This window comes from Schistocerca americana, chromosome 1 (genome assembly GCF_021461395.2).
Source record: "Schistocerca americana isolate TAMUIC-IGC-003095 chromosome 1, iqSchAmer2.1, whole genome shotgun sequence".
Classification (NCBI taxonomy): domain Eukaryota; kingdom Metazoa; phylum Arthropoda; class Insecta; order Orthoptera; family Acrididae; genus Schistocerca; species Schistocerca americana.
In genome coordinates this window covers 1059441558-1059467000 of record NC_060119.1, presented here as the reverse complement: position 1 = coordinate 1059467000, position 25443 = coordinate 1059441558, and the positions used below count along the sequence as shown (strand labels likewise).

Below are 25443 nucleotides of genomic sequence, written 5' to 3'. Positions count from 1 at the left end.
GTTTCGATTCTTAAGTTCCATCGTTTAATGTTTCTGCCCTACACGTCTGGTCAAACTGTTTTTCCGTACCCTGTGTATAAATGACATGAGACATTTAGGCAATTTTTAGGATGATGCTGTTGTTACAGAGAAGTGCAATACTAGAAAACCGTTGCAAAGTGCTGGAAGACCTGCAGAGGATCGTCGCCTGGTGCAGGGGTTGGCAGTTAATCCTCAACATAAACGAATGTAACATATTGCGCATCTTGTTGTGGTCCTCAGTCCTGAGACTGGTTTGATGCAGCTCTACATGCTACTCTACCCTGTGCAAGCTTCTTCATCTCCCAGTAACTACTGCAACCTACATCCTTCTGAATCTGTTTAGTGTATTCATCTCTTGGTCTCCCTCTACGATTTTTACCCTCCACGCTGCCCTCCAATATTAAATTGGTGATCCCTTGATGCCTCAGAATATGCCCCACCAACCGATCCCTTCTCCTAGTCAGGTTGTGCCACAAATTTCTCTTCTCTCCAATTCTATTCAATACCTCCTCATTAGTTATGTCATCTACCCATCTTCAGCATTCTTCTGCAGCACCACATTTGGAAAGCTTCAATTCTCCTCTTGTCTAAACTACTTATCGTCCACGTTTCACTTCCACACATGGTTACACTCCATATAAATACTTTCAGAAATCAGTTCCTGACACTTAAATCTACACTCGATGTTAACAAATTTCTCTTCTTCAGAAACGCTTTCCTTGCCATTGCCAGTCTGCATTTTATATCCTCTCTACTTCGACCATAATCAGTTATTTTGCTCCCCAAATAACAAAACTCATTTACTACTTTAAGCCTCTCATTTCCTGATCTAATTTCCGCAGCATCACCCGATTTAATTCGACTACATTCCATTATCCTCGTTTTTCTTCTGTTGATGTTCATCTTATATCCTCCTTTCAAAACACTGTCCATTCCGTTCAACTGCTCTTCCAGGTTCTTTGCTGTCTCTGACAGAATTACAATGTCATTGGCGAACCTCAAAGTTTTTATTTCTTCTCCATGGATTTTAATTCCTATCCCGAATTTTTCTTTTGTTTCCTTTACTGCTTGCTCAATATACAGATTGAGTAACATCGGGGATAGGGTACAACCCTGTCTCACTCCTTTCCCAACCACTGCTTCCCTTTCATGCCCCTCGACTCTTGTAACTGCCGTCTGGTTTCTGTACAAATTGTAAATAGCCTTTCGCTCCCTGTATTTTACCCCTGCCACCTTCAGAATTTGAAAGAGAGTATTCCAGTCAACATTGTCAAAAGATTTCTCTAAGTCTACAAATGCTAGACACGTAGGTTTGCCTTTCCTTAATTTAAGATAAGTCGTAGGGTCAGTATTGCCTCACGTGTTCCAACATTTCTACGGAATCCAAACTGATCTTCCACGAGGTCGGCTTCTACTAGTTTTTCCATTCGTCTGTAAAGAATTCGTGTTAGTATTTTGCAGCCGTGGCTTATTAAACTGACAGTCCGGTAATTTTGGCATCTGTCAACACCTGCTTTCTTTGGGACTGGAATTATTATATTCTACTTGAAGTCTGAGGGTATTTAGCCTGTCTCACATCTTGCTCACTAGATGGCTCTCCCAAGGCTGTCAGTAGTTCTAATGAAATGTTGTCTACTCCCGGGGCCTTGTTTCGACTTAGGTCTTTCAGTGCTCTGTCAAACTCTTCACGCAGTATCATATCTCCCATTTCATCTTCATCTACATTCTCTTCCATTTCTATAATATTGTCCTCAAGAACATCGCCCTTGTATAGACCCTCTATATACTCCTTCCACCTTTCTGCTTTCCCTTCTTTGCTTAGAACTGGGTTTCCATCTGAGCTCTTTATATTCATGCAAGTGGTTGTCTTCTCTCCAAAGGTCTCTTTAATTTTCCTGTAGGCAGTGTCTATTGTACCCCTAGTGATATATGCCTCTACATCCTTTCATTTGTCCTGTATCCATCCCTGCTTAGCCATTTTGCACTTCCTGTCGATCTCATTTTTGAGACGTATGTATTCCTTCTTGCCTGCTTCATTTACTGCTTTTTTATATTTTCTCATTTCATCAATTAAGTTCAATATCTCTTCTGTTACCAAGGATTTCTACGAGCCCTCGTCTTTTTACCTACTTGATCCTCTGCTACCTTCACTATTTCACCTCTCAAAGCTACTCATTCTTCTTCTACTGTATTTCTTTCCCCCAATCTTGTCAATCGTTCCCTGATGCTTACTCTGAAGCTCTCTACAACCTCTGGCTCTTTCAGTGTATCCAGGTCCCATCTCCTCAAATTGGGCATAAATAGGCAAAAAGATTCATTATTGTATGAGTACACTCTTGGAGTACAATTGAAACGTCCCCTTAGAAAAATTATTGAATTACTGTGCTGATAAACCTCTTACATTATTTGATTTTCAAACAGCTGAGCAAAACTGAACGTACTTAGACATTTCGCTCTTTACCTATTCTGATCAACACTAAACTGACACACAATATCTTTAGCGCAACGCAATCTGACTTTCAATAATCCCTACAAAAGAATGGCCCTGACTAATATTAACCCATACCTTTCACAAATCACTTACCTCACCAAAAAACTTCGTTACTCGAACTACTGCAATACAGCGAGCGCCACTACTGCGAGCTAAATAAAAGATTCAAACTACTGAAGGCATTAACTACTGATAGGCATAGTTAGCAAATGAAAGATTTTGATAGAGAACAAACAATGTATTTACCTTAATAGTGTTCAAAAGTCATAATATATATAGCAGTTCATGACATCCATTCTTACAATTGTACTGTTTCTGATGGACACACGTCCAGATCATCCGCTCTCAAAAATCCGCCATCTCACTTCCCCACATCCACCACTGCGGTCGCTGTTAACAGCCAACAGCCCAACACTACAATAGCGAATATTACAACAATGCCAACCACTTACAGACTGCACACAGCACAGCCAGTGATTTTCATACAGAGCGCTACGTGTCGTTACCAATATAAAAACCTAAACAGCCTGCTTACACAATCATTTGAGGCAGCAAACGGCCATAAAATATGTAGGAGTACGCGTACGGAGTGATTTAAAGTGGAACGAGCACATAAAATTAATCGAAGGTGAGGCAGATGGCATACTTCATACTTCATAGGAATAATCCTCACTGAACATAGTCCATCCACAAAGGAGGTGGCTTAGAAGCCACTCGTTCGACCAAGACTTGACTACTGCTCGTCATCCTGGGGTCCATACCAGATATGACTGATAGGAGAAACAAAGAAGATTCAAAGTAGTAGTTCGTTTAGTAAGCATGTACGCGTCACAGAACTGTTCAGTCGGTGGCAGCCGCTGTAAGAGGAGCATTCTGGATAACGGTGTGGTTTCCTGTTTAAGTTCCGAGAGCGTACTTTCCTTGAAGAGTCAACAAATATAACGCTTCCTCCTACGTATATCTCGCGAAAAGACCATGAAGACCGGCGGCTCACCAGCAATCGTTCTTTCTGCGAACCATTCGCGACTGGAACAGGAAAAAGGGGTAGTGATACCGGTACACAGAGTACCCTCCGACACCCACTGTGATGTGGCTCGCGGAGTATAGATGTAGATGATGATGTGAAACAGTCCGTGAGGCAAATAGAAAGCAGCACACTCATTTTCAGTACTATATTTTCTGTAGCTAGTTGCACTATTGTACGTGTCCTAAAACGTAGAAAATAGAACGTAATACTTATCATAATTTCCTATGAAGCAGGCAAAAACGAATACAAACGTCTCAAAAATCAGATCGATGGTAAGTGCAAGACGGTTAAGCAGGGATGACTAGAGGGCAAATGTAAGGATGTAGAGGCACATATCACTACGAGTAAGATAGATACTGCCTATAGAAAAATTAAATAGATATATGGAGAAAAGAGAACCACTTGTATGACTATTAAGAGCTTAGACGGAAAATCAGTTCTAAGCAATGAAGGGAAAGCAGAAAGGTGGAAGGAGTACATAGAGGGTCTACACTAGGGTGGTGTCTTTGAGGGCAATATTATGGAAATAGGAGAGGTCGCAGATGAAGATGAAACGGGAGGTATGATACTGTGTGAAGAATTTCACAGCGCACTGAAAGACCTAAGTCAAAACAAGGAATGGGAGTAGACAACATTCCACTAGAATTACTGATGGCCTTGGGAGAAGCAGCCCTAACAAAACTCTACCATCTGGTGAGCAAGATGTATGAGACCGGCGAAATACCCCCAGATTTCAACAAGAATATAATAATTCCAATCTCAAAGAAGGCAAGTGTTGACAGGTGTGAAAATTACCGAATTATCAGGCTATTTACAATTTGTTCAGAAACCAGATCGCCGTTGTAACAGTCGAGGGGCACGAAAGGGAAGCAGTGGTTGAGTAGGGAGTGGGACAGGTTGCAGCCTGTCTGTAGTGTTGTTCAATCTGTATATAGAACTAGCAGTAAAGGAAGCAAAAGAAAAATTTGGAGTAGGGATTAAAATCCATGGAGAAGAAATAGAAAGTTTGACGTTTGCCGACGACATTGTAATTCTGTCAGAGGAAACGAAGGATCTGGAGGAGCAGTTGAATGGAATGGACAGTGTCTTGAAAGGAGGATAATGGAATGTAGTCGAATTAAATCAGGTGACGCTGAAGGAATTAGATTAGGAAATGAGACATTTGAAGCAGTAGATGAGTTCTGCTCTTTGGGAGGTAAAACAACTGATGAAGGTCGAAGTAGAGACGATATAAATTGTAGTCTGGCAAAGGCAAGGAAAGTGTTTCTGAAGAAGAGAAATTTGTTAACATCGAGTATAGATTTAAGTGTCAGGATGCCTTTTCTGAAAGTATTTGTATGGACTGTAGCCATGTATGTAAGTGAAACAAGGACTATAAATAGTTTAGATAAGAAGAGAATAAAAGCTTTCGAAATTTGGTGCAACAGTCGAATGCTGAAGATTAGATGCATAGATCACGTAACTAATGAGGAGGTACTGAATAGAGTGGGGAAGAAGAAGAATTTGTAGCACAATTTGAGTAGAAGAAGGGATCAGTTGGTAGGACACGTTCTGAGGCATCAAAGGATCATCAATTTAATATTGGAGGGGAGTGCGGAGGGTAAAAATCTGAGAGGGAGACTAAGGCACGAATACACTAAAAGGATTCAGAAGGATGTACGTTGCAGTAGTTACTCGGAGGTGAAGAAGATTGCACAGGATAGAGTAACAAGGAGAGCTGCATCGAACCACTCTCTGAACTAATGACCACAACAACAACAACAACAAGACTGTTCTAAGTGGTTATACACTGAGGTGACAAAATCATGGGATAGCGATATGCACATATACAGATGGCGGTAGTATCGTGTACACAAGGTGTAAAAGGGCAGTGCGTTGGCGGAGCTGTCATTTGTGTTCAGGTGATTCATGTGAAGTGGTTTCCTACGGGATTATGGCTGCACGACGGATATTAACAGCTTGGAGGCAGAATGGTACTTGGAGCTAAACGCACGGTGCATTCCATTTCGAAAATTGTTAGGGAATTCGATATTCTGTGACCCACACTATCAAGCGTGTGCCTAGAACACTAAATTTCAGACATTACCTCTCACCACGGACAACACAAGAGGCCGACAACCTTCACTTCATGAGCAAGGACAGTGATATTTGGGTGGAGTTGTCAGTGGTAACGAATGAGCAACACTGCCTGAAATAACCACAGAAAGCAATAAGGAAGAAGAACGTATCCGTTCGGACAGTGCGGCGAAAAGTGGCGTTATTGGGCTGTAGCAGCAGGCGACAGACGTCAGTGCCTTTGCTAAGAGCGCGGCATCGTCTGCAGCGCCTCTCTTGGGCTCGTGACCACGTCGGTTGAACCCTAGATGACTGGAAACCGTGACCTGGTCAGATGAGTACCGATTTCAGTTGGTGAGAGCTGAGGACAAGGTTCGCTTGTATCGCAGGCCTCGCGAAGTCTGGGACCCAAGTTTTCAAAAAGGACAGTGTAATCTGGTGATGGAACCATGATGGTGTGGGCTTTGTTTACATGGAATGGGCTCGGCCCTCTGGTCCAACTGATCCTATCACTGACTGGAAATGGTTATGTTCGGCTACTTGGAGACCATTTGCAGTCAATTATGGACTTCATGTTCCCCAACAACGATGTCATGTCACCAGGCCACAATTGTTCACGGTTTGTTTGACGAACATTCTGGACAATTCGAGCGGATGATTTGTTCAACCTGACCACCCGATATGAATCCCATCGAAGATTTATGGGACACAATCGAGAGGCCAGTTCACGCACACCATTCTTGATCAGCAACACTGTCGCAGTTATGGTCACGTATAAAGGCAAACTGGCTCAAGGTTTCTGCAATGGACTTCCGACGACTTGTTCAGTCCATGCCACGTCGGATTACAGAACTACTGCCGGCCAGTGTGGCCGTGCGGTTCTAGGCGCTTCAGTCTGGAACCGCGAGACCGCTACGGTCGCAGGTTCGAATCCTGCCTCGGGCATGGATGTGTGTGATGTCCTTAAGTTAGTTAGGTTTAAGTAGTTCTAAGTTCAAGGGACTGATGACCTCAGATGTTAAGTCCCACAGTTCTCAGAGCCATTTGAACCATTTGAACCATACATGACTACTCTCGGCAAAAGGAACTCTGACACGATGTTAGAAGGTATCCCATGACTCTTGTCACCTTAGTGAAGAATTTAATACTACTAAGCCATTTCCTGAAAGTAGGTTGTTCCAAACCATTACAAAGAAGAATTTGTAGCACAATTTGACTAGAAGAAGGGATCGGTTGGTAGGACACGTTCTGAGGCATCAAAGGATCATCAATTTAATATTGGAGGGGAGTGCGGAGGGTAAAAATCTTAGAGGGAGACTAAGGCATGAATACACTAAAAGGATTCAGAAGGATGTACGTTGCAGTAGTTACTCGGAGGTGAATGCGCTTTTTTTTACTTTTTTGTGAAGAATAGGCGGTAACAGATATATGTGACAAGTCAGACTGGAGATCCCATGCCTTTAATGAACAATTCTCTACAGTTTGCTTACTCCGAGCACTTCTCACGGACCGAATCAGTTAATCTCCACTGGATGGTGTCTGGGGTTCGAGTCCCGATACAAGACGCAGTTTCACATTTTAGCGATAAATTAAATTGCGATTGTTCAATGTAAGCATGGAGTTAATTTGGGTAGTACAGCATACAGAATATGCAACTACACTGAAGCCATAAACTAAATGAGCATCAAACTAGCAACATGACCCGCCTTTGAACGGGTATCTAGGGTCAGACATGCCTGGCTTAGCGGTAATAATAAAGTGTATACACAAACCTTCTTGTGGATCAGTGAAACGTATCGTTCCTGAGATCAGTTTTCAAAAAAAGATTGAAAAACGTGGCACACGACTTGATAATATATATATAAGAAGAAGATACGTATTGACGTGTATATTCTGGTGATAATAATTTCGTTTGACTCACTGGTCTTCTGCAAGTCTCTCTATTGGACACCATTTTGCTGACTTGCCTGTCCCTAACCTACTCCAATCATTCAACTGCAGAAAGAGATCTCCAGTTTAATAAGGAAACTGAACCATGTATCGTTTCTCGCAAACCTTCACACCGTTGAGAGGTTGAGAGGTGGACACTTGGTTAAAAGACAGACTGAAAAATCCCTGATACGATTTGGATCAGGTTTTGCGACCTTTCGGTTCCAAGGCACACGCTATATCTATGAAGACAGTAACTTGTTCTCGAAAGAAGAGTTACTGTTGATGACCGTGCAGCGTTTCCCTGGAATAAATGATGACAAACTGACAACCTCAGCTGCCGACAGGTCTTGCTGTTACACCTCGATGTGGACAGCTGAAATGTCTATAAGGTGCAATACATATGTAGAATTGTGGACAGTTGGGAATGTGAGTCTCACGGGAAGCGTGCAAGGGATAAGTCCCTGCAGTCGCGCTATTCGCCTGTGTCCTCGGTGGCTCAGATGGATAGAGCGTCTGCCATGTAAGCAGGAGATCCCGGGTTCGAGTCCCGGTCGGGGTACACATTTTCAGCTGTCCACATCGAGGTATAACAGCAAGACCTGTCGGCAGCTGAGGTTGTCAGTTAGTCGTCATTTACACGCTATATCGCTAGACCACTTGGAGCAATAAATTTATGCTCAAGCTTCGCTGATCGTTGAAATTGCGGAGCTGTTAATTGCTTTTCCCCATTAGATACCGCCTCTGTAGCCGACCAGCTCGTAGCTCCCATCATTACCACGAGATGTCACTCGAAACGCCAATTAAATATAGAAAAGATAACAATACATACATTGTCGGAAAAAATTAGTACACCCGAAAAGGCGACGTCGATTTGGATCCTATGACGCCATATGCCACCTGGGGGATAACAGATATGCTGACTATGGATTCAACATCGTCTGCCAACTGATAGCGTAGTGGTATATCCATCAGACCGCCATATGTGTCCACCATTTAACAGGGAATGCTCACAGCTAGAAGGCTCAGTGTGGTGCAAACGTGTGAAGCAAGTAGGCAACCATGCCATGGGGACACACTTGTGATTCCTACAGCCAGCTGAGCCATTTTGAAAGGGGTCAAATTGTGAACGAGTTGCGCGATGGTCCTTTCGGAGAACAGCCACACAAGTTGAAGTGCTACCTCAGTTGTGCAACGATGCTCGTGTCAATGGTCACGTGAACATTCTAACACCGGTAGACGAGATTCTGGACGTCCACGCAGCACAGAAGCCTGCCAGGATCGTCGTATTGTAAAGGCAGCAGTGGCAGATGGTACAGCTACCACAGCACAGATAAGAGGGCTTGTGAGCCTACATGACTCAACACCAACTGTTGTGAATCTGTTATTAGCAGTAGGACTACGGCACGCACACCTCTAGCCCGTGTTCCACTCACGCCAGAACATCTAGAAGAACGATTCAACTGATGCCGTCAAAGTTTCACTTGGAAGATAGAATAGCGAGCTGTGGTCTTTAGTAATGAAAACAGATTCTGCCTGCACGCAGGTGAAGGTCTTTGCATTTACAGTATGGACCTAGTGAGGGCTGCCTCGTAGAGTGCCTTCGTCCAAATCACACTGGCCCCACCCCAGCCCTTACGGTCTGTGATGAGATAAGCTACAACTCTCGTTCACTTTTAGTGTTTCTGGAGGGGACAAGCAGAGCGTTGCCAGACCCGTTCTTTTACTGTTCTTGCAACAGGAAGGCAATGTGTTGTTCAAACAGGATAATGCTCATCTTCATACTGTCCGTAAAACTCAACGTGCTCTGGTCTGCACAATCTCCAGACTTGCCCCAAGTCGAGCATATGTTGGACATGATGGGACGAGAGGTGACTCTTGCGACTCGCCAACCAACAACTATTACAGAACAATGTGAACAGGTCGATTAGGAGTGGCATAACGTATCCCAGTACATCATCTACACAATCGACTGGATGTCAGAGTCGGCGCCTGCATTTCCACCTGTAAAGGCTACACCATGTACTAATATGGATATTTCAGCATACGTCGATACCTGGTACCTCATAACCACTTGTGCTATTGATCTGCTAATGTATTAATTTCATATACTCCATATGCACTGTTGCAACAATAAATCTTGAATGAATTGGAAACCTCTAAAAGGGTGTACTATTTTTTTTCCATTGCTACACACTCATCATTACTTGCAGTAATAGGCCTTCCTCGTGAGTCAGTCTGTCTATTAGTGAAAGTTGTCCCAAAATCGCTACAGCAGTTCCTGATATTAACCGTAACATACCTACAGAAACCGCAGCGGGATACTTCAATTTATAATATTTATGGAAGATTTATGCAGATGGCAGAGGAGCTTAAACTGGATAATTTGAGATAAGGAACCACCGTTTAAGCCACTATTGTAAGCGACTGGAACGTTCGTTTAGTAAGCAGAGTGTCCACTTACCCGGAAACATTTTATTGAGGATGATAATGACAGTGGAAACCTAGAGTGGCTCAACTTACAACTTAAATCAATAACAGCAACTACTCTACGTGATGACCACAGGTCTCAATGTGTGCATTACAACAGCATCCATTGGCAGAACTGAACTCTTGAAAGCACCCCTCGTGTCTTATTGTATATCGGTATTGTTGTTGATATGATATTTGAGCGCGTTGCCTATACCGGTACAAGGCGAATTATGAAGTAGTAAGTAGGTGGTACATTTGCATATTTACTGATATTCAGCTGGAGGACGAGCTAGGCGAGTGGCGAATACAGTACCACAAACTCGAAAATACATTCGCTTGTATTCTGAGAATCCTTCACTGAAAGTAACCAGTTTCACTTTACATATTATAAGTGCTCATCGTATTTGTGTGGCCGGAACTAATTACTGATTGTTCATTATAATACGAGATAGTTCACACCTAGTACTGCAATGAAGTCTGTTAAGAACTGATGGCGTGATGTCGACAAATACGATTACACACAAAAAACACAGTTTAGTAATGTTACTGAGGATCCTCAGTGACAGGCACCGGTATCTTCATAACAATCCAGTCACGTGTGTACACAAAAACCGTGGCCAAGCAACACTTGTCATTCGTTAGTGAATACAGTACATTTTATTAAACTACATTCGTTCGATTCTTCACAGTAGCCGGCCGGTGTGGCCGAGCGATTCTAGGCGCTTCAGTCTGGAACCGCGCGACCGCTACGGTCGCAGGTTCGAATCCTGCCTCGGGCATGGATGTGTGTGATGTCCTTAGGTTAGTTAGGTTTAAGTAGTTCTAAGTTCTAGGGGACTGATGACCTCAGATGTTAAATCCTATAGTGCTCAGAGCCATTTGAACCAATTTTTCCTGTTCCATCATACTTTCCACAATGTAACCTTCGGAGCGTGTGTTCCATGGGGAAGAAGAAAGCTACTTTTCCCACCTGGTCCAAGAAGAGACTTCTCCTCAAATTCAGCAGTGCGAACAGTACATTGTCTGTGACTTGAACGGCGCAGTTTCTTGCAAGCTTCTAGCCACGGCAACGATTTTCTCCCAACTAGGAAAATGGCTGTTACGAAACATTTTTCTGTACATTCCTTCGGTTTTCCGGGAACTATTTATTGCTGCACCTCATATTAAATGCATATCTGCAAGTGCATCTAACACGTAGTGTTCCACTGTTGACCACTATTTACGAACGATAAACAGCGGTAAACTCCATCAAAAATGGCTCTGAGCACTATGGGACTCAACTGCTGTGGTCATAAGTCCCCTAGAACTTAGAACTACTTAAACCTAACTAACCTAAGGACAGCACACAACACCCAGCCATCACGAGGCAGAGAAAATCCCTGACCCCGCCGGGAATCGAACCCAGGCGTGGGAAGCGAGAACGCTACCGCACGACCACGAGATGCGGGCTAAACTCCATCGTTGACACATTTCAGAAGATTGCGTATTGTTTCTAAGGTAATGTCCTCAACAGGTATACGACAAGAAGTTTTTTTTATGAAACAAAAGCCATTTACGGATTTGCACTTCACACACATTGCTCATGCAACACACTGTACAGCCTAAAATATTCATTTCCGACCATTGGTTTCTCATCTCAGAGTACCGTATATTGCGGCTGCGAACTAAATAATTAAATACACTCTCTGACCAAAAGACCGAAGCACTTGGAAGGACATGAACTAATGTTATTGCAGTAATTACAAAATCGAGCCAAATTTACAAAGAACCTGGCATTTGAAGTCCTCTCATCAGAACGACCTCTCTGGCGCAGATGCATGCACCGATTCGTTTGGGAAGGGTATCAAAAAGCCGTTGTATCCTCTTGTGAGGTAAGCTGGCCCACAAGTATTGTTACTGGTCCCTGCTATCCTGGACGTAGTCATTGGGACGGAGTTCGTGTCCACTCTGATCTCACATACGAGGTGTGACAATAAAGTAATGAGACTGAATTTCTTTGCAAGATGTGGCAACCCTGCAGGCTTGCACAGGCACAATATCTTTGACCTTGGCCTATAAGCTGCTCCTATCCAAGTGGCAAATCAATGCAACTGCTCAGTCGTGAGTTATGCTGTAATAAGTTAACACATATTTGTGTCTCTCGTCAGGAAATGGAACTGCATAATATTGTGCAACGGTATGCCATTTCTTTTTGCGTTAAATTGGGTGAAAACGCGACGACAACTTATGGTAAGCTTCAGAAGGCTTTGGAGAGGAGGTTATGTCAGGAGCTCAAGTTTTTCGTTGGCATTCAATGTTTAGTCAAGGCAGAACGAATATTGAAGACGAAGACCGCAGTGGACGACCATCAACCTCACGGATGTGAGGCCAGAGTGCGTGAACTCGTACGATCTGATCGGAGATTATCTGTGAAAATGATTGCAGAGGAACTGAACATCAATCGTGAAACGGTTCGTCTAATAATACCTGAAGATCTTGGTATGAGAAAGATTTGTGCGAAAATTGTCCCCAAAAATTTCACACCACAACAGCGAGAAACACGGAAAAATGTGGCAGCCAATCTGTTAGAGCAAACGGAAATTAATGCTGAATTGTTGAGCCGTGTTATCACTGGTGATGAAAGTTGGTTTTTTCAGTACGATCCAGAGACAAAACGCTTAAGTTCGCAATGGTGCTGAGAGGGATCACCCAGGCCAAAAGAAGCTCGCATTTCAAAGTCAAAAATGAAATGCATGCTTGTGTGCTGCTTTGATTCCAAGGGAATTGTTCATAAGGAGTGGGTGCAATTTTAGAAAGACTTCATCAAAGAGTTTTTCGTGTCCGCGCCAAAACCTCAAAACAAATTTCATTACAACTACAGCCACCTTATTCACCAGATATCGCTCCGTGCGACTTTTTTCTATTTCCAAGAGTCAAAACGGCGGTCAACGGACACCATTTTCAAACAACACAACTTGTTTAAAAAGATGTGACGAGGGTCTTGGAGGATATTACAAAAGATGAGTTCCAGAAATGTTACCATCAATGGCAGATGCGCTGGATAAAGTGTGTGCAATCAGAAGGGAACTACTTTGAAGGAGACAACACTAAACTTGACTAAAACGGTAAGCAACATTTTTTTCACATCATTCTCATTACTTTATTGTCACACCTCGTATGCTCTATCGGGGACTGGTCTGGAGATCTCGTTGGGCATAAGAGCATCTCAGAACCATGCACATCGTTCATAGAGACACGTGCCATGGCTGGACTAGTATTGTCCAGTTGAAAAGTGGTACGAAGATACTGTCGCATGAGAGGTAACACATGAGGATGCAGGATGTCCGTGACGCACCGTCTGAAGTCAGCGTTCCCTTAACCACTATCAGGCGTGACTTGAAGTCATACCCGATGGGTCCCCGCACCATGGCGTCACGAGTAACGCCGCTTTACCTAGCCAAAACATTGGAAGAACGGATACAACCGTAGGTGGAAGCATAAGTGGCCAGAGACACTACTAGCTAGGGCATAACCAGCCATGGCAAGCTCACATACACCAACAAGCGACAAATGTCGGCAAGAACCTGCGTGTCAGCAACGTTGACTGGATATACCAGCTGCTATTAAAGCCGACCAACAGGATACAGAAGGGAAACCGACGAGCTCGCCCACTGACGCACAAACAAATCGTCAACGTCACCCTACACTGTGCATCTGATATACGACCTATCGGACACAAAACTATGAACAACCTAACTGTTACAGGTATGCTGACGCTGACCGAGGGATCAACACCGGCACCCAGCGGCAGCCGCCGAGTGACAGCACCGCACAACGTCAAAGGTATATCGATAGCATGATACCCACTACTAACAAAGCCTACCCTTGCAAGACCTTCGCAGATAGCAAGACATCAGCTACTGCTTTTACTACCCGACCTAGCTACCGCAGAGGTTTTTTTTGGGTGGCTCTTGCCTTGGCCCTTTTTTTCCTCTGCCCTTCAAACCGCTACCCTTAGTTCGACTTTCGACCCAATCTGTCTCCAGATGAGCGCGTATTAATGGTTAAATTTAACCAGCAGTGTGCAAAAATCGCAGTACCCACATCCTGTGACACCTCACTTTAGTGAAAATCAACCCTTATGCAGAGATGGCAGTAGACCTTTTGAGTTGCCCTCATGCCGGTGTGGGCGCGGAGGGGCTCCATCTCTCTCTCTCTCTCTCTCTCTCTCTCTCTCTCTCTCTCTCTCTCTCTCTCTCTATATATATATATATATATATATATATATATATATATATATATTACTGGCCATTAAAATTGCTACACCACGAAGATGACGTGCTACAGACGCGAAATTTAACCGACAGGAAGACGATGCTGTGATATGCAAATGATGAGCTTTTCAGAGCATTGACACAAGGTTGGCGCCGGTGGCAACACCTACAACGTGCTGAAATGAGGAAAGTTTCCAACCCATTTCTCTACAGAAACAGCAGTTGACCGGCGTTGCCTGGTGAAACGTTGTTGTGATGCCTCGTGTAAGGAGGAGAAATGCGTACCATCACGTTCCCGACTTTGATAAAAGTCGGATTGTAGCCTATCGCGATTGTGGTTTATCGTATCGTGACACTGCTGCTCGCTTTGGTCGAAATCCAATTACTGTTAGCAGAATATGGAATCAGTGGGTTCAGGAGGGTAATACGGAACGCCGAGCTGGATCCCAATGGCCTCGTATCACTAGCAGTCGAGATGACAGGCATCATATCCGAATGGCTGTAACGGATCGTGCAGCCACGTCTCGATCCCTGAGTCAACAGGTGGGGACGTTTGCAAGACCACAACCATCCGCACGAACAGTTCGACGGCGTTTGCAGCAGCATGGACTATCAGCTCGGAGACCATGGCTGCGGTTACCCTTGACGCTGCATCACAGACAGGAGCGCCTGCGATGGTGTACTCAAAGACGATCCTGGGTGCACGAATGGCAAAACGTCATTTTCTCGGATGAATCCAGGTTCTGTTTACAGCATCATGATGGTCGCATCCGTGTTTGGCGACATCGCGGTGAACGCACATTGGAAGCGTGTATTCGAGATCGCAATACTGGCGTATCACCCGGCGTGATGGTATGGGGTGCCATTGGTTACACGTCTCGGTCACCTCTTGTTCGCATTGACGGCATTTTGAACAGTGGACGTTACATTTCAGATGTGTGACGACCCGTGGCTCTACCCTTCATTCGATCCCTGTGAAACCCTACATTTCATCAGGATAATCCATGACCGCATGTTGCAGGTCCTGTGCGGGCCTCTTTGGATACAGAAAATGTTCGACTGCTGCCCTGGCCAACACATTCTCCAGACCTCTCACCAATTGAAAACGTCTGGTCACTGGTGGCCGAGCAACTGGCTCGTCACAATACGCCAGTCACTACTCTTGATGAACTGTGGTATCGTGTTCTGCATGGGCAGCTGTACCTGTACACGCCATCCAAGCTGTGTTTGACTGAATGCCAAGGCGTATGAAGGTCGCTATTACGGCCAGAGGTGGTTGTTCTGGGTACTGATTTCTCAGGATCTATGCACCCAAGTTGCGTGAAAATGTAATCACACGTCAGTTCCAGTATAATATATTTGTCCAGGGAATACCCGTTTATCATCTGCATTTCTTCTTGGTGTAACAATTTTAATGGCCAGTAGTCTATATGGAAGAACGGGACCTCTCCCCAGATTGCCGTCACACTCGCCGACGATGTCCTACCGCGGTAGCGCAGAACCGCGATTCATCGCTGAACACATTACAGCGGGTGTCATCAGCAGTAATACCCCCGGTCACGACACCTCTGCACAGGTAGCCGTTTGTGTTGCGGTGTTACGCATGGGGCGGTAATTCTCTAGTCCGAATACTGCTAGTCGCTGGCCAGTGGTGAGGGATGCCACAGAATGATGCCGGGAGTCCATCACTTGTTCCCGGATGGCAGGCGCTGGTGCGAAGAGGTTACAATGAGCTCGGTGCTTCATTTCTTCCCTCGTTGTGGTCAGATGTGGTCTACTGAAATCTTTACGACGAGCATACCTGGCCTCGCGTCTCCATACTGTCCAACATCGCGCCACAAATCTGTGTACTGTGCGACTCGACCAGCCGGACAAATGGAGCCCAGCAATGAGACTCCTTTCAAGCACTGTCAGGTGCTGATGACGCTGTCTCGCACGAGCACGTATTACCCACGTGTTCTTCACAGTGACCGCTCACGCCCCTTTTACACCCTTCCAGGCCCGGTAGCAATACTAATGCACTGCGGTCACCGTTCTACTTGTCACGGAGAACAGTAACTTCAATCATCTTCATACCAACCGACGGTGTGTACCTGTATGAAGTTACATTGATGTCCGACCATTTGGGTGCTTAATTTCTTCTCGTCAGACAGTCCATATACCTTATGTGAGGTGGTACGCTGTCTGAACTGGTCTGTCAGTCGTTGCTTATGAAAAGTGTTGCACATTGCGGACGACTGTACAACTACAAGTCCTTTCCGCATCGCTCGAAGTCTGATAAGATACTTGACGTTTACGTAGAGCCTTAACTTTCCTAGTACTACGAGGAAAGTCGGAGAAGTTAGGACGCAGCAACCATCTAAGTTTCGCATTTTGTGTTGTTACGAGAAATACTGCTGACGCAAATAAAAGAAATATGTAGTATTTTCAGATTTTTTAAATTTATTTATACGTGTCCAGAACAGAACATATTATATACAGGATGAGTAACACCCCCTTCATTCCGGGGGCGATTGCACGTATCGGCATGCGGTTTTTGGCGGATCATAGCGTACATGCACAATAATCACAACGTTTATATTGACCGAGATAAGGAGGCAAGTATATGTTTTTCAAATGGGACGCTATACTTTTTTACCATCATCCGAACGCTCTGGAAAAGACGCGTATACTGAAGTGACGCGTGTTGCTACTGTGATTCAAACTTTGCTTAAAAGAGGGCGGATGAGGATGTACCTACGTAGCGTAGGCCGTGCATGCTGCACAGAGCACGGCAACTCGGCCTGCGGGTCGCGCGAGGCGTGTTTACAGTCTGCAGCCGATTCCGACCGCCTCGACCTTCAATCATACAATATTTCCCAGCGTCTTTTAAGCAAAGTTTGAATCACAATAACAACATGTGTTACGTCACTATACGTGTCTTTTCCAGAGCGTTCGAATGATGGTAAAAAAAGCATAGCGTCCCATTTAAAAAACATGTACTTGCCTCATTATCTCGGTCAATATAAACGTTGTGATTATTGTGCATGTACCAACGTATGTGCCCCATAGTCCGCTACGATTCGCCGAACACCGCTTGCCGATACGTGCAACCGCCCCCTGAATTATGGGGGGTGTTACGTCTTACGCGACTCACCCTGTATATAAGGCGACCATGGACATAACATTAATGAAGTAGATAAAGGTTGAATCAGGTGTAGTATTACACGACCTTGAGAAAATACTAAATAGGTGGTGGGAGTACTTTGAAAGGCTATTGAACGAGGGAAATGTACGAGAGAAGTGTGAGGATGGAGATATAAATGAAGGAATAACTCAAAGCATAAGTAGGGAAGATGTCTAACACGCAATGAAGAAAATGAGAAATGGGAAGGCCCTAGGGCCAGACCAAATTACAATAGAAGCATGGAAAAGTCTGGGAGAACAGGGAACTGATATTCTCTGGAATCTAATGCAGAAGATCTGGAAAGGAGAAAGAATGCAGCATGCGTGGAGAAGCAGTACACTGGTTCCCCATATATAAGGGGAAAGGGGATATGGAAAACTGTGGTAATTATGGAGGGATAAAACTGATGTCCCACACAATGAAGATCTGGGAAAGGAACTTGAGAAGATGTTGCGTCTAGAAACTGAAGTATGTGAAGAACAGTTTCGATTTATGCCGGGAAGAGGAACAACCGACGCAATATTTGCACTAAGGCAACTGTTGGAGATGACGAGAGAAGTACAAACCGAACTGCATATGGCCTTTATTGATCTTGAGAAGGGATATGACAGATTTTCGAGGTAAGAGACATGGAGATGTCTGAGAAGTAAGTGCCTGCCAGAAAAATATATCAGGGTGATAGAAGACATGTATGAAGGTGCAATGACCCAAGTCAGGAGCAGTGCAGGTGCAACAAAAGCATTCCCAGTGAGAGTAGGACTTCATCAGGGATCTGCTCTCAGCCCATATCTTTTTGACCTCGTCATGGATGTACTACTCAAAGATGTGAAAAAAGAGAGGCACCTTGGAGCATGATGTTTGCCGATGATGATGTAATCTGTGAACCCACCCAAGAGGCACTTCAAGACAAGCTAGAACAGTGGAGAAAAGCTCTAGACGAAAGGGGAATGAGAATTAGCAGGGTGAAAAGGATGCCAAAGATCTATATATTAACCTGCAAGGAGAACAACTGGCGCAGGTCAAGAAATTTAAATACCTAGGCTCTTACATGCAAAGTGATGGAGGACTGGAGGCCGAAATACAGCACAGGATAAATAGAGGATGGATGAACTGGAGAAAACTGAGCAGAGTACTGTGTGATAAGAAGGTTAGCTGCTGAATGAAAGGAAGGCTTTACAAGTCTGTGGTGAGGCCTGCGATGCCGTATAGCGCAGAAACTTGGCGAATCACAAAATCCCAAGAGAAAAAGATGGAAGTGGCATAAATGAGAATGTTAAGGTGGATGAGTGGGGTGACACAGAAGGACAGACTAAGGAATGAGTACATCATGGGAACAGTGAAAGTGGGGCCCATAGGGAAGAAGATCCAAGAAAGTAGGCTAAGATGGTATGGACATGGCCAGAGAAGAGGGGAGTACTACGTGGCCTGCACTTCAGATCAGAGAACGTCATATATTCCACAGAAATGATATAATAGCTACTATAGTTGCAAGTGGTATGTTACGTCATAGCTATTCAAGAAACGCTTGGTGTCACCTTCTTTATGGCTTGACGGCCGAAACTGTACAGTGGAGAAAAACGCAAAATAAAAGGATATTCTAATCCAAGTAGCAACAGCCACTGTGGAAGATTATTTTTATTCAAAAAAATTACATTGGCTGTAGACCCCGTTGCAGCGGAAACATTTCTCTATTACTGGACTTTTTGCGACGGTCGAAATGAATGGCCTGCACTGCGATTTTCTTTCCAGCTTATGTGCATAGCCTTTAATGGTCATGCACTTTTACATTCAGACACACAAGCCGAGGCCATATCGCCGTCACACGGCTTTCAATGAACGCTGTGGTCACAATAATGAAACATCTCTGGCTCATGCTCAATACGTTGCAGGCTGTCTAGGGTTCTATTTTAGTTATATTATCACGAGTGTTTAAAAGAGATATTTGAGAGGTCAGTAGGAAAGGTTGCAGATAAATAATTGAGTCACACTCTCGTGACGCTACGGCTATCTACTTGGGGGACTCCCCCGCCTTTGCGGTACCGCCAAATCAAGCGCTTTTGCTCAGATACTTGAGCACTCTAGCGGCTGCAGTTGTTCTTTGCAGTATCAGCGAAACATAAAGACTGATTGCACAACGCTACTACCTCTCGTAAATATTTCTTCAGACTGGTTGACATGGTGCTTAAAGTCTTGATTGCTATCCTCTTTGTGTGCATTGTTAGAATCAATTTACTAAAGGTGCTTCAAATTAATTAGTCAGTTAAGGGGAAAAGAGTTTCTCAGTACCATTGCCACCGTTTTCAAAGCAATCGTATTCTCCACAGGGAGACTTTTGAAAACATCTAGATTCTTGTATTATTATTCGTTCGTTCTTTCACTTCTTGATTGTTATATCTAAAATAAAGAACTGAGGGAGAAGAAAACTGAATGAAGGTCGTGGTTTAACAACATCATTAGAGACGGAGTTCAAGTATGATCAGCAAATTGGCCTCTCTCTTGTCAAAGAAATTGCCCCTGCATTCGCCTGAAGTGATTCTAGGAGTAGCATAGAAAACTTAAATCTGGATGGCCTGACAGGCATTTTGAAACTGCTCCTGTAGAATGCGAGTCCACTTCATCTCCTGTACTTAAAGTCTTGCCATCATTTCTTTGTACTTACTCACTGTCACCTGAGAGAGACTGACGAATGCAGCTCATTGACATTCGAGGAGATATTATGCATACATAAAAAAGAAATATAACTCTAGATAACGTCCCTGTTTGTAGTTCTAAAGAATAGTATAGCCAATATTACTACTACTCGATTTCAGATTTATGAAACTAAATAAAAGTGATACATAATGGGTTATGAAAAAATCCTTGTAGTTAAAGACAACATGTAACTTAAAAAAAAAACTGAGTTTTCGTAAAAAATTATCACCTAAAATATTGATCTTCATCATTTTATCAGTCGTGTGAGATGCCTTCGAAACAAGTCGCAGGAAATTGAGAACGAATCACTGTTATGAATAATTTCTCAGCACTTCAAAAGTGGGAAATTTGTATCAAGCCATAACGTGACACAGTATGAACCTGTACTACACGGACAGAATTTTGGAAGTTGTTCAAAGATATTATCCGAGTTGATGGTGTACAGCAAACAGCCTCAAATCAGTTTTACGTTACTTTATTCAAAAAGTGCTGTTACCAGTTCCGAATTTTTACGGTTTATCACCTTACGGTTTATTCACGATCTCATCGCACAATATTGTAAGATTACTTATCTGATCTGCACACGGGTGTACAAACTTGGTTTGTATTGGAGTATGGAGACTCAGTTGACGTAAGGATACTACACTATGTGATCAAAAGTATCCGGACACCCCCAAAAACATACATTTTTCATATTAGGTGAATTGTGCTGCCACCCTACTGTCAGGTACTCCATAACAGCGGCGTCAGTAGTTATTAGACATCGGCGGAACTCAAGAAATTCGAACTTGATCAGGTGATTGGGTGTCACTTGTGTCATACGTCTGTACTCGAGATTTTCACACTCCTAAACATCCCTAGGTCCACTGTTTCCGTTGGAATGGTGAAGTGGAAACGTGAAGGAACACGTACAGCACAAAAGCGTACAGGCCGACCTCGTCTGTTGTCTGACAGAGACCGCCGAAGTTGAAGACGGTCGTAATGTGTAATAGGCAGACATCCATCCAGACCATCGCACAGGAATTCCAAACTCCATCAGGATCCACTGCAAGTACCATGACAGTTAGACGGGAGGTGAGAAAACTTGGATTTCGTGGTCGAGCGGCTCCTCATGAGCTATACATCGCGCCGGTAAATGCCAAACGACGCCTCGCTTGGTGTAAGGAGCGTAAACATAGGACGATGGAACAGTGGAAAAACGTTGTGTGGAGTGATGAATCACGGTACACAATGTGGCGAACCGTTGGCAGGTTATGGGTATGGTGAGTGCCCAGTGAACGTCATCTGCCTGCGTGTGTAGATCGGAGGCGATGATGTTATGGCGTGGTCGTATTTTTCATGGAGGGGGCTTGCAGGTTGTTTTGCGTGGCACCATCACAGCACAGTACTACACTGATGTTTTAAGCACCTTCTTGCTTTACACTGTTGAAGAGCAATTCGGCGATGGCGATTGCATTTTCTAACACGATCGAGCATCTGCTCTCAATGCACTGCCGGTGGCGGAGTGGTTACACGACAATAACACCCCTGTAATGGACTGGCCTGCACAGAGTCCTGACCTGAATTCTATAGTACGCCTTTGGGATGTTTTGGAACGCCGACTTCGTGCCAGGCCTCACCGACTGACATCGATACCTCTCCTCAGTGCACCACTCCGTGAAGAATGGGCTGCCATTCCCCAAGAAACCTTCCAGCACGTGATTGAACGTATGCCTGCGAGAGTGGAAGCTGTCATCGAGGCTAAGGCATATTGAATTCCAGCATTACCGATTGAGGGTGCCACCAACTTGTGAGTTATTTTCAGCCAGGTTTCCGGATACTTTTGATCACATAGCGTATCAGGGGAAGTGTTTTTGTGTGTGTTTATTTCTGTTTCCTCTAACGGATTCATAGTGGCCTCTTTTTCAGCTAAATGTAATATTTCCATGTTGTTCTCAACGTTTCTCACTTAATGATTTTCTTCTGCAATGTGAGCTGGAAATGTAGATGTGTTTTAGTTTCCAAACGTTAGGGCATCAAGGTTTTTTTTTTTTGTACCTAATCTCGAAACTTTTGCCTACGTGGCCAAAGTAGAATTTTGGGAACGAATCACATTGGATCTTGTATATTCCTAACTTACTGTAGGGGGCCTTGGAAAGATTTAAACTTTTTGCTGCAATTTACTATTAGTAGAGTAGCTGATATTCATAGTTTTCTTTTTTAAAAGTTTGCAGTTTGTTGGGCCTGTGTATGGGATAAGAATATATTTAGGCGTGGATTGCTTTTGATTGAATGCTGTATGAACTTTTGTATGAACTGTTGCTTTTGTTTTAATGGCCGTGCGGTTAAAGGCGCTTCAGTCTGGAACCGCGTGACCGCTACGGTCGCAGGTTCGAATCCTGCCTCAGGCATGGATGTGTGTGATGTCCTTAGGTTAGTTAGGTTTAAGTAGTTCTAAGTTCTAGGGGACTGATGACCACAGCAGTTAAGTCCCATAGTGCTCAGAGCCATTTGAACCATTTTGTTTTAATTTTGTTGCGGAGTTTGTCTGTTATTATAGGATCATTACCGCTATTAAGAGCAACTGTTTTAATGTAACTGCATTCACTTTGTTGATCTGTGTGACTCATAGGTCCTTTTTATATTCGGTGTTCGATGGCTCTGAAATGCGACGTTCTGCGTTGGCTGTGATGACGTGAGATGTCAATGCTGACATCTGTGGTGGAGGTGTTCTGTAGATGTTATGCATGTATGTATTGCACTGGGGACCCAGAAACGACGGAGAGGCTTCGTCCCCAACGTAGCCCTCAGTGGTTCACAGCTCCACAACAGGCTACAGCAGGCCACTCACCCCACCGACGCCCCCACACCAAACCCAAGGTTATTGCGCGGTTGACAAAGCACACGATCATTTCTAGTGGCTACCACCCGGACTGCTGCTAACCATACCATATCCCACGGAATCTGTGAACAACCGCTTTTATCTGGTGCAGGTCGACCCCTTGTAAGAAATGGTTATTTTCCTGCGTTACGCGAATGTAAACAGATAACGGCGAGTCTGGGCAGTTCCAGAGTTCTTTAGCCTTCCGTCTTCGAGAGAGTGTTTTCTGGCTAGTTGGTGTTGGCTGTCAGTCTCTTCAGGCGTGAGGAAAACGTCGAAATAGATGCTGAACTTAACATTCCCATTCTCCAGACGGATCACCAACAACATTGTGTAAAGGTTTGGAGCGTAACTCAGACACTGGCTTACAGTTCTGCGATTAGCATCTGTGCTTCACTGTTTCTCCTCCACTGGCAGTCAAAGACGTTTTAGGGAGGAACGTTTTGACATTAGTGCCATCCACGTTCAGGAAGACCTTAGGGGTTGGATGAAGATCGTCTGACTCATTAATCCACAACCAACCGCTTCACTGTACTCGATAACTGACAAATGTGATGAACTGTGATCATTATACCATCGTGCGGCATTCAAAACTTGGGTGTATGGGTACTGTTTGCTTTAATCCAAAATCACAAAAATCAGCGGATGGACATGTGAGCATCTCTGCTTGCTCTTCATCAACTGGCTCGTGAACAACGTCGACAGTACATATCCCGTATCGTTACTGGTGACGAGAAATGGTGTCTTTCTGATAACTTAAGGAAAATAAAGGAATGACTGTGCCCAAACAGTGCAGCAACTCTCTGTACCTGAGCTGTGCACATCCACAAATGATAATGTTTTGCATCTGGTGGAACAGCGACGGTGTGGTGTACTGCGAATTGTTTCCTCGAGGTGTAACAGTCACTGCTGACATTTATTCTCAACAACTGAGACGTCTTGCAGACACAGTCCAAGAATAACGACCAGGAAGACTGCGTGAAGTGATGCTAACCTTCGATAACGCCAGTCCGCTTTCTGCTACACTGACAAAAAGCACTACACAGGAGTTGAGTTGGGAAGTCATTCACCTGTTCTTGCGCCCTCAGATTTTTACCTTTTGCGCTCTCTACCGAACAACCTTCCAGGAACTTCCCCTCCGGATGAAAATGCGCTCCGAACATGGCTCGACGACTTCTTCGCCTCAAAACCACGTGACTTCTACAGTCGCGGAATCGAAAAGTCACCCAGCATTGGTAGACTGCTATAAATAATGAAGGACAATATATTATTGATGGCAAAAGTCTCTGTTATGTGTAACTGTTGTGTTTATTAAACTCATGGATAAATGCTTCGAACCTACGTACCAAACCAATATTTTATACACAAATCTTTGTTTGTTAGTATCCAGAGGAGACTCAGCATTACGGCCTAGAAGCGAACAAGGTCGCATTATGGTGTAAATTTTATATCTGAAGTCAGAAGAACTCAGTTTAGATTCACTGAACACCCAACAGCCATTTATAATCAAAGAACTGTTCCGCGATCAGCGACATCTGACAGTTTCTAGAGGCAGTTTAACCGCAAAAATGTCAATGCTTTTCCAAAAACACTTTGAGGACAGAACATGAGAGAGCTAACGAAGTTGTCACTAATTTCTGAAAAACATTCTGAGGACTGATATCACCTCTGTGGCTCAGTGGTCAGTGTAACCGACTACCACGTGGACGACCAGGCTTCGACTGGCGGTACTTGCCAGAGGTTTTCGTTTGCTGGGAGGACTGGAACGGAGTACCCTCAGCCCCGTAATGCTAATTGAGAAGCTACTTGATCCAGTAGTAGTGGCTCCGTGTCACGAAAAATGCCAGTGGTCGGAAGAGTAATGGGCCGGCCGCACACCGCGCCATACTGCATCGCATCGAAACATTCGCGGAGGATGAACCGGCGGTCGGTCGGACGCGATGGCCCACCTGGGTCTGTGGACCGCGTTTACATTTACTTTTTATCTGAGGTCAGAGTATAGATAACCGTCTCGTCACTACTTTAAAGCCACTTCTTTAATGTGGATATTTGCATGACATAGAAATGGCATAACAAACACAAAAAACGCACTTGAAAATGGGAATCATTTCCCGAAACGCGACGTGCAAAAAAAAAAAAAAAAGAAAAAAATCGTGACTGGTGGCAGATGAGTTATTTACAAACAAATCTATTGTATTCACTGTCGCAGGCTTACAGAACCATTTATAATGGATCAAATCAGACAACAAGAGCATTTGGTTTTCTGATTGTTCAGTACGTAGTAGCGTACACGCACAACTATGTCCAAATAGGGAACGCACTGATGACTTGACTTGTGTTTGGTTCTCATAGAAGTTATGAGAGCAGGCCATATGTCACCTTGCTGTGTGGGAAATGAAGTCAGCTTTCAATTTGTATTCGGACTTAAACTATCCATTTTTGACAGTTTATTTTCCTTTGAACTCTGAAGCATGATTA

General features: G+C 44.1%; 1 protein-coding gene and 1 non-coding gene across 2 annotated transcripts in view; one reads left to right on the top strand and one right to left on the bottom strand.

Moving 5' to 3' along the window:
• The window catches only part of LOC124596297 (cytochrome P450 4c3), a 293573-nt gene that overhangs the window by 116223 nt on the left and 151907 nt on the right, over positions 1-25443 (bottom strand). The window contains exon 9 of the mRNA XM_047135397.1: positions 23034-23048. Coding sequence (XP_046991353.1) covers positions 23034-23048 — 15 coding nt within the window. The remainder of the gene's footprint in view (positions 1-23033; positions 23049-25443) is intronic.
• Trnat-ugu lies at positions 8012-8085 on the top strand. The gene has a single exon. It is a non-coding gene; the product is annotated as a tRNA-Thr (tRNA).